Raw genomic sequence first — 10,311 nt, 5'->3', positions numbered from 1 at the left:
AATTTATTTAATAATATTTAGAAAAGAAGTATGGTAACTTTTTACCTGAGTTTTTCTAGATATATTTATTTCTTTCTCTCAGAATAAGCATAAGCATGTTTTGGTTTTTATAAATAAGAAAAAAAAATGATATTTGTGTTTTCTAGTGCATTAAAAAAAATTAATAAAAATTTTAAAATATTTTTTAATTTTATTTTAAGTATTTTATATCTTAATTTAAAAAATATTTTAACTTTAATTTTATTTTACTTAGTTTAATAAATCCTACCTAATTAATTATGAAAAGTTGAGGTGAAAATCAGTGGAGTGGGAGCCGGGAGGAGCTACAAATCCCAAAACAGGGATATTTTAATTTGGCAGTTTCGTCAAGATGGCTCATTGACCAACCTCAACCTCAACCTCTTCCTTAACATCAATTTCAAGCTCCGGATTGGTTTAACCATGGCCGTTAATGGCCAAATCTAAACATTGTTAAATGGGTATTGGTTAGTGGAGACGACGGAGTTGACTCTCTCTCTCCCCCTCCCTCTTTCTGTTGTTTAGTTTCTTGCGGCGATGGTTTTCCAGCGACTGGCGGTGGTGTTCTTGGGCTGTTTTGGAGTGGGTTACCGCCAGCCGGTGAGAGCTGCGGAGAGCAACGAAGCGCCGCTGCCGTCGTCTTCATCTTCATCATCGAACGACTGCGATCTGTCCGTTGGTGGATCGAGGATCAAGTTGAGTGATGGCAGGTACTTGGGTTACAGAGAGAGGGGAGTGCCGAAGAACAAATCCAACTACAGAGTCATCATTGTCCACGGATTTGGCAGCTCCAAGGATATGAATTTCTATGCTTCAGAGGTACAGCACAAAACCCCTCTTCCTCAGTTTTGTTCGTTTTGATCTGAAATTCTAAAAAATGATTGGAGGTAAAATTCATGTAGTGAACACGTAACGGGATAAATATCTAGATATGTTGCTGTTTTTGTCCGAAATTCTGAGTTGGGTTTGAATCTGAACAGCAATGATTTTCAGTATCAGAAGCAAAAGTAGGTCTGGACATAGCTGAATGTTCGGATAAAGATTAAGATCTGATTGGGGGAAACATTAACTGTTAGATAACTCCTCAAATCTGTATGTGATTTATGTGATCCGATCATAACAGTAATTATTGGGAATTAGATGATCTGGGTTTTCTCTGAGTGTTTATTAAGAGACAAAATTGAATTTTGCTTCTATGAAAATTTTTCCCTAGCCCATTAACGGTACAAATTGTGCACATTACAAAATGAACGAGAATTTGAAGCGCTTGCACATTACTAGTCAGGACGAACATTATTCGGTTTACAAATTAGTTTGTTTTGTTTGATAATGTGTTAAGTTTGCAAGCTCTGCTAGAGTGAACCTTATAGTGATTTAATTTTCAGGATATAATGGATGAGTTGGGGATATATCTGCTGTTGTTTGATCGAGCCGGGTATGGAGAGAGCGACCCAAATCCAAAACGCTCTGTCAAAAGTGAGGCATCAGACATTGAAGAACTTGCTGATCGGTTAGAGTTAGGACCCAAGTTCTATGTGATTGGAGTCTCACTCGGATCCTACCCGGTCTGGAGTTGCCTAAACAGGATACCAGACAGGCATAACCACTCAAACTGTACTTATAGCTTTGATTTCTGCGGCTCCCCATGCCCTATCTAAAGCTTCTGTTGCTTTTGCTTGAAACCATTGTTGCAGGCTAGCCGGGGCAGCTCTGGTGGTTCCTATGATCAATTACAATTGGCGGTCTCTTCCTTTCGATCTGATCAAGGACGACTATAGGAAAAACCTTTCGCGATGGACACTTTGGATTGCTCGCCATATCCCCGGGCTGCTGCACTGGTGGATGACTCAGAAAATATTCCCCTCATCTTCTGTCCTCGATCGGAATCCAGCTTTCTTCAGCGCCAAAGACTTGGAGGTCTTGAAGAACACGCCGGGATATCAATTGCTTAGCCAGGTAACACTTGTTATTCATGCGATAAGCCCATGCTTATAGGGATAAAGAAAACTCTTGCTGTAATCTCTGATCAAAATAAAAACTCAAGCTCAAAAGTAACACTAAACTCAAAACTAATCTTAATAGTCCTTAAGATCTGAATTCTGAATTCTTAGGAAATGACTCAGACGGGTTTTCTTCCATTCTCAGAACAAGTTGAAAGAGCGCGTTGTTTTTGACTCTCTGAGACGAGACTTCATCGTGGCTTTCAGCAAGTGGGACTTCGATCCGCTGGACCTAATCAATCCATACCCAAAAGAAGAAAGCTCTGTTCACATCTGGCAAGGTCATGAAGACAAGGTTGTGCCATTTCCATTGCAAAGATACGTTTCCGGGAGGCTTCCATGGATCAGGTACCATGAAGTTCCAGATGGTGGACATCTCCTTGTGTATGATAATGCTGTTTGTGAAGCCATTTTAAGGTCTCTTTTGCTTGGAGAAGATTCTCCCTTGTACAGACCTAAATTAATTTGACTAACTGCTCATATATCTTTCTCGTCGAATCGACGGTCTTGTTTACTTAATTCATTCTTTCTATATTAGTAAAATCTCTGTTTGGAGGAGTTGTTCTCTTTTTAGGCAGTGTTTATTAAAATGAGTAAGAAAATGGAGTATTAAGATATTATTGTAATGCTTTTCAGACTAAGATATAGAATGGTTAAGAAGCATTCCAAAATTATTCTAAGATTTTTCTTAAACTGTTTGTTAAATTTTTTGAAATTCATTAAGAATTGTATTTTTTTCGTATATTTATTAAATGCATATGATAAGCACCATCGAAATAAAGATTTTTTTACCAAGTATTTGAAGTGTTGATAAGATCTCTTAACTAACTAGAAGTGTTGAGTTTGATTTTTTTAAGTATTATAGTTTCTTTTTATATATTAATGATATGGATGCATGACAATTGTAATAAAAGTATTTTTTTATAATAAAGAAGGGAAAAATATATTTTATAATTTGGGTTGAATATTAAAATATCAATTCAAAATAATCATTATTTTAAGGTGGTGTTTGTTAAAATAAGTAAGAGAATATTATATTAAGATATGGTTGGAATGCTTTTCAAACTAAGATATAAAATAGTCAAGATAAGACTGAGAAGCATTTCAAATTTTTTATTAAACTGTTTGTTAAACTTTTTAGAATATATTGTAGGACACAAATTGTAATACCCTGAGAGCCTAGAGAGGTTAGTATATATCGAGAATAGTGTAAGAAAGGAAACAACACCAGCTGGATACCTTTTGGGCTGAATGCAGGCAAGTAATTCCCAAGTTAAGCGTGCTTGACCTGAAGAAATCCAAGAATGGGTGATCTCTAGGAAGTTCGTGTAGACCCATCAGGGTAAGTTATTCCGGTCATTCCTATCGCTCGATATGGGATGTTACATGTGGTATTAGAGTCGACTCCTGAGCCTCTGAGCGCGGTGGTGGGGCAAACCTCAACGAGAATGCTGAGTCCCTAAGGGGCGGTGCGTGTAGGCATCTTAAGCGAATCCCACATCGGCCATGCATTAGGGGAAGATCTAGGACTAGTTGTAAGGTCGCATGACGAGGACGTCATGTGCTTAAGGGGGGGAGAATGTAATACCTTGACAGCCCGAAGAGGTTAGTATATGTCGAGGATAGTGTAAGAAATGAAACAACACCTGAATACCTTTTGGGCTGAATGCAGGCAAGGAACTCCAAGTTAAGCGTGCTTGACCTAGGGAAATCCAAGGATGGGTGACCCCCTCGGAAGTTTGTATAGGCCTATCAAGGTAAATTATTTCAGTCATTTCTATCGCTCGATATGGGATGTTACACAAACATTATTTTTTTATTTGCAAAGACCAAGATATGCTTATCTTGAGAGAGAGAGAGAGAGAGAGAGAGAGAGAGAGAGAGAGGAGGGGAGGGGGGGGGGATAAACATATATGAAAAAATCTAAATAAAAAGTCGTGATTTTTTTTTTCTAAGGGTTGTCATATAAGTTTAACAAACACATAAGAAATGACAAAAGTTTAAAATAATTTTCATATTTTACATTTTTGATCTATATCTTGGTTAACAAACACTACCCAAATAAACACATTGTCTCTCTCTCTCTCTCTCCTCTTCAACCCAAGCGATTGCATGGCGATTTCTCCCGCTTTTCGTTTCTCTCATTTTCCTCTTCAATTTCTCTCTTTTCTTTTATGTTTTCAATAAACCCAACCACACCGCACCGATGTCGGCTTTTTTGGTTTTCCTTTATTGGGTTGTGATGTTGGAGATGTTCGCAAGTTTTCTTGTTATTTTTGAACATCGATTTTGTAATGCTTTTTCTCCTCCCTTTCGGTTATGTTATTTTTGTAGTTGGATTATCCATCCACCAAAACCCAACAAAAATGCCCTCTTTGTTGTTTATGATTTTCGAGATTCTACAAATTTTAGGATTGAGTTGTGGTTTGGTTAGGCTGAGATCGATTATCTCATTACTTAGTTTTTGACTCTTCTTTAAGATGTTGGCGAAGTTGTTCATCCTGATTGGTCTTGGTTCCACTTTTCAATGGATTGTTAGTCTTTCGATCACCATTTTTTTGTTTTCAGATTCCCTTCAAATTGGCTATCTTCGGTTTGGTTGTTACCAACGACCACACTCTAAAATGTTGATTTTTTAATTAAAATAAAACTCCTAAACATTGTGTTTTGTGATTGTTCACCAAACCTGGTTGATCATTTGAATCATCTGGCTCAATTGACTCCATTTGTCTTGAAGACTGGTATAGGAAAATGGGATTAATTACACCAATGCTAACTAAACTTTGGATTCAGTTAATACTTGATAACTGAATTTTAAAATGTTACCCATTACTCACCCATCTTTTAAAAGTGTTTCTCATCTCTCACTTGTTAGCTCACTGTTGGTTGGCGCTAACGGTTATGCATACGTGTCAAACGGAAAACACACACGGGTCTCGTTTACCGTTAATTGTAGCCACGTATAAGAAACAATCCCCATAGATTTAAGCAAACTTGGATACCAAAGAATGAAATACTTGCTAATATGAATGGACCCAAGAAGATATGGGTACCGAAGGGAACAACTTGATTGGTTTCTTGTCAAGTTGCTTGGGTTTCAAGTGACTCAAGGAGCAAGGAACTCTAAGTAGTTCCTTGGTAGTGGGTGCTCCAAGCACATGACGAGAGATGAAAGTCTTCTCAACAATGTCATCCTCAAAGAAGGAGGTAATGTATATTATGGTGACAACTCTCAAGGTAAGATTATAGGTATGGGCTCTATTTCATTTGAAAATCTTGTGCTTGATAATGTGTTTCTTGTTGATGATCTTAAACACAATTTGATTAGTATTAGTCAATTATGTGATATGAATTACGAAGTATGTTTTGATGCTAATTCTTGTAAGGTTTCGTGTTCTAAGTCTAAAGAAGTGAAGTTAAGGGGAAATAGAGTAGGTAATGTCTATCTTACATTTCTAGATTTGCCTTTATCTAGGTTAGAAAATTGTTTTGTAACCAATATTTCTCAAAACACTTGGTTGTGGTATAATAGACTAGGGCATGCTAGTATGAGTCTAATTAACAATCTAATGAAACGTGATCGTGTCAATGGTTTGTCTAAGTTGAAGTATGAAAGAGACCACATTTGTGGCACTTGTATGAAAGATAAACAAATTAGTGTATCATTTAAGCCTACAAATGAAGTAGCTACATCTAGACCTCTAACCTTTCTTCATTTAGATCTATTTGGTCCAATGAAAACATTGAGTCTAGTTGGAAAACAATATGTTCTAGTCATAGTAGATGATTATTCTAGGTTTGCTTGGGGAATATTTTTAGCATCCAAAAATGAAACTTTCAAATCCTTTGAAATATTTAGCAAAAGAGTTCAAAAAGAAATTTTTTTTTGCATCTCTAAAATTAGAAGTGACCATGGAGGAGAATTTGAAAATGAATCTTTCCAACTATTTTATGAAGAAAATGGTATAAATCATGCTTTCATGTGCTAGGACTCCTCAACAAAATAGGGTCGTAGAAAGAAAGAATAGGTCTTTACAAGAGATGGTAAGAACAATGCTTTGTGACAAAAATCTACCTAAATATTTTTGGGCGGAGGCTGTAAACACTGTATCCCATGTTTTAAATAGAGTCTCAATAAGATCCATCTTGAAGAAAACCCCTTATGAACTATACAAAGGTAGGAAACCAAACATTGGACATTTTCATGTACATTAGACATTTTCATGTATTTGGAAATGCTTCTATATTCTTAACAATGGAAATGACTCTTTAGGGAAATTTAATGCCAAGAATGATGAAGGTGTATTTCAAGGATATTCATCTCAAAGAAAAGGATATAGAATATTCAATAAAAGAACACTTGTTGTATAAGAGACAATTCAATTAATAGTTGATGACATATATAAGTGTTGATGCTACAAAACCTAGATAAGATTGTGAAAATGAAATAAATCAAAATTTTGAAAAACTTTCATTAGAACAAAATGAATCAAATACACTAGATAATGATCTATTGGATGAAGAATATGTACATCAAGAAGAAAAATAACCATCTTTTCCAAGAGAAAGAAGATATGTTAAAGAAAAAGAGATAGTAGGAGATCCATCTAAAGGAATTAGAACTAGATCATCTATTAGAAATGAATGTCAATATGCTATTTTTTTATCTCAAATTGAACCTAAAAAAATCAAAGAAGTTTTAAATGACAAAAATTGGATCATTGTTATGCAAGAAGAGCTAAATCAATTTGAAAGAAGTGGAGTGTGGCAATTGATTCTAAGACCCAAAGATTATCCAACTACAGGAACCAAATAGGTAGGGGTGTCAAAAAATATTCGAAAATTGGTGAACTGGACCAAATTGAACCGAATCGTGCATTTTAGATTGGTTCTATGGTTCAACTGTTAGGTTCTGGTTCTAAAAAATTAAGAATTGATATATTTGGTTTGGTTACTGGTTTTTCTTTTCAAATCGTAGTTCGAACCGAACCGATATTATACTTGCATATATATTATAATTTTTTGGGTATATATATACATACGCATAAATATATTATTACTTACAATTTTAATTTGCTAGTTTTTATTTATTTCTTTTTTGTTGTTGGTTATTGTTATTCATGAACTCTTTTATTTCTAGACTTTTATGCGCTATTGTTATACTAAATGGTCGATGTAATCTCATTTGATGAGGTAGTCTATGAATTATTTTGTTCTACTTTTACTTCAAGATTGAAGCATTAATGAACTTATGGGTTTATTTTAATTAAAAAATTTGTTTGTAATTTCATATTTTGCAAAAATGTTTAGAAACTAAATGTTAATTGGATAGAACCGAAACCGGTCCGATGCGATGAATTGATCATAGTTTGGTTTTATATATATAATGGTTTGGTTACGATTTTTATTTTTTCGGAACTGTTAAAAATGGTTCGGTTACTGGATTTTTATAGAACTAAACCAATTCGAACCGTTGACACCCCTACAAATAGGTATTTAGAAATAAGATGAATGAAAATAGTATTGTTGTAAGAAATAAGGCTAGGCTAGTGGCTCAAGGATATAACCAAGAGCAAGGTATAGATTATGATGAAACCTATGCCCCCGTTGCTCGTTTAGAAGTCACGAGGATGTTGTTAGCATTTGCTTGTTATAAAAATTTTAAACTTTACCAAATAGATGTTAAAAGTGCATTCTTAAATGGATACATTAATAAGGAAGTGTATGTAGAGTAACTGATATTTTACTCTTGTGTTTAGTTTTGATAATGAAAAATATCAAATGGTTTTATACTCTAAATCAAAGTATATGATTTGAAAACAAAAATCAATTTCAAGTGCTTTGTTAAAATGAAAACCAAATTATCTATAATTTTCTATAGATGGAGATTTGCAAAAATAAGTATTATGATAAATCCCTTAAATGATTTTCATAAATTGTTTTTAAACCATTGGATAATTGAAGCAAAACATTTTCAAAGACAAAAGACTATGCATGCTCTTTATAGATTGATGTTCTTGTCTTTGACATGATTTTAATAATGAAATTCAATTGAATTTGACTATGTATGCTCTTTATAGATTGATATTTTGGCATTAGAGAGTTTGCTTGTCTAAGTAAGAGATTGTAAATTCCTGACTTGTTGCTAGAGGGCCTATCCAGAGAGATAGGAGGTTTTAGTTGGATTGGTTGAAAAATCTTTAGTGAGGAGCTACGGTAGTGGATTAGGTTTGATTTGAGGCAGACCACTATATATCGTCACTATAAAAAAAGGCACTTAGTGGCATTTTTTTTTGCATTTAGCGGCGATTAAAACCGCCACTAAGTCAGCCGTCGCAGAGCGTTTAGCGGCGGTTTTCAGCAACCGCTGGAATAACCACCGTTAATTATATTTTTGCGATGGTTTAAAAAACCACCCCAAAATAAGTTATTTAGCGGTAGCAGCGGTTTTAAAACTGCCTATAAAAATTTAAAAAAATTAAATTTTTAATTTTAGCAGTGGTTTCAAAATCGCAATGAAAATTAATAAAAAAAATTAAAATTTTAATTTTAGTGGTAGTTTCAAAACCACCTGAAAATTAATAAAAAAAATTAAAATTATTAATTTTAGCGGCGGTTTCAAAACTGCTGCAAAAATAAAAAATTTAATTTTTTAATTGCGTGCGTGGGCCAGCCAGGCCGCGCTTGGCCGCCCAACCCGGCCCTTATGCGCGAATCGCCTGATCTGCGAAGCACCTCTTGACATATATGCACATATATATATATATATTATATACTAATCTAACAACTAATTTTTAGAATTATATTTTATATTTTTAATATATATTAAAAATATTTATTAATTGATTATTTTTTAAAAGAATAATGGAATAAATTAAAAATAAATTAATTGAGTTAAATTAAATAAATTAATTGATTCAAATAAAAAAGAAGATTTTATATATTTTTTAAAAATTATTAAAATTTTATATATTAAAATTTTGTTAAATTTATTTTTATTTTTTTAAATTAAAATTTTAATGAATTTTTCTATTAATTTCAATGAAATTTTAAATTTATTTTTAAGATTTTATATTTATTTTTATTAATTTAATTTTTAATTATTTTCTTAAGCAAAATTTAATTTTTTTAATGAATTTTGCGACGGTTTATAAAAACCACCGCAACTGTTAATTTAATTTTGAATTATTTATTTTTTTTTAATTTAGCGGCGTTTTTTCAAAAATCGCCACTAAATTTAATTTTTTAATGAATTTTGCGGCGGTTTTTAAAAATCGTTGCAAATGTTAATTTAATTTTAATTTTTAATTATTTAATTTTTTTTGAATTTAGCGGCGTTTTTTAAAAAACTGCTGCTAAATTTAATTTTTTAATGAATTTTGCGACGGTTTTCAAAAATCGCTGCAAATGTTAATTTAATTTTAATCTTTAATTATTTAATTTTTTTTGAATTTAGCGACAGCTTTCGAAAACCGCCGCTAAATTTAATTTTTTAATGAATTTTGCGATAATTTTTGAAAATCGTTGTAAATATTATTTTATTTTTAATTTTAAATTATTTAATTTTTTGAATTTAGCGGCGATTTCTCAAAAATTGCCATGAAATTGAATTTAATTATTTAATTATTTTTTAAATTTAGCGATTTTTTTTTGGAAACCACAACTAATTAAATGTTTTACTGAATTTTGCGGCGATTTTATGAAACCGTCGCAAAATTTTAAAAAAATTACTGCAAAAATGTTTTATTGAATTATTTAATTAAATATTTTACTGGGTTTTTAAAACCGCTGCAAAAAAATTACCGCAAAAAATCAATTTTTTTGCAGTGCATTGTGTCCCTTCTTTGCTTGTGTGCTTTGTTTCGTTATTTTTTCAAGCATTTCAATAATCTTCACTTGCACTAAAATCTCATTTGCATAAAGAAGAACTTAAGTTCTATTAATTTATTTAAATTACCCAATTCATCTCCCCTCTTGGGTGTGTGCCATAGCATTTCAAACCTATTAGTAACCTTCATGTTTTGAAAATTCTCAATATAAAGACCGTGTGTTTAAACTCTCTAAAGCTTTATATGGTCTAAAACAAGCCCTTAGGGCTTGGTATGAACGTCTTAGTAAATTTCTTCTAGAAAAAAGATTCAAAAGAGGAAAAATAGATACAACATTATTTATTAAGAATCTCATGGCAAAGATATTCTATTAGTTCAAATTTATGTAGATGATATTATATTTGGATCTACAAACAAATCCCTATGTGATCAATTTGCAAATATAATGTAAGGGGAATTTGAAA

The 10,311-nt window shown here is 32.6% G+C and overlaps 1 protein-coding gene across 2 annotated transcripts; it reads left to right on the top strand.

Moving 5' to 3' along the window:
• Nucleotides 1–344: 344 nt before the first annotated feature.
• Nucleotides 345–2,584, top strand: LOC127796758 (uncharacterized). 2 transcript variants are annotated; one of them, XM_052329132.1, is made up of 4 exons: nucleotides 345–837; nucleotides 1,404–1,615; nucleotides 1,713–1,974; nucleotides 2,130–2,338. In XM_052329132.1, the coding sequence occupies exons 1-4, from the start codon at nucleotides 556–558 to the stop codon at nucleotides 2,190–2,192; spliced, it is 819 nt and encodes a 272-aa protein (XP_052185092.1). In that variant the 5' UTR covers nucleotides 345–555; the 3' UTR covers nucleotides 2,193–2,338. The 2 variants fall into 2 exon arrangements, with proteins under 2 accessions (XP_052185092.1, XP_052185088.1); XM_052329128.1 differs by having other exon boundaries at nucleotides 346–837; nucleotides 2,164–2,584.
• Nucleotides 2,585–10,311: the final 7,727 nt, after the last annotated feature.

This window comes from Diospyros lotus, chromosome 1 (assembly GCF_014633365.1).
Source record: "Diospyros lotus cultivar Yz01 chromosome 1, ASM1463336v1, whole genome shotgun sequence".
Lineage (NCBI taxonomy): Eukaryota > Viridiplantae > Streptophyta > Magnoliopsida > Ericales > Ebenaceae > Diospyros > Diospyros lotus.
This window is presented reverse-complemented; position numbering and strand designations above follow the sequence as displayed.

Coding starts and splice junctions, on each gene's coding strand:
- LOC127796758 (XM_052329128.1), top strand. CDS start 556: ATGGTTTTCCAGCGACTGGCGGTGGTGTTCTTGGGCTGTTTTGGAGTG. Junction 838..1,403: donor TGAATTTCTATGCTTCAGAG/GTACAGCACAAA, acceptor TTTAATTTTCAG/GATATAATGGATGAGTTGGG. Junction 1,975..2,163: donor GATATCAATTGCTTAGCCAG/GTAACACTTGTT, acceptor TTCCATTCTCAG/AACAAGTTGAAAGAGCGCGT.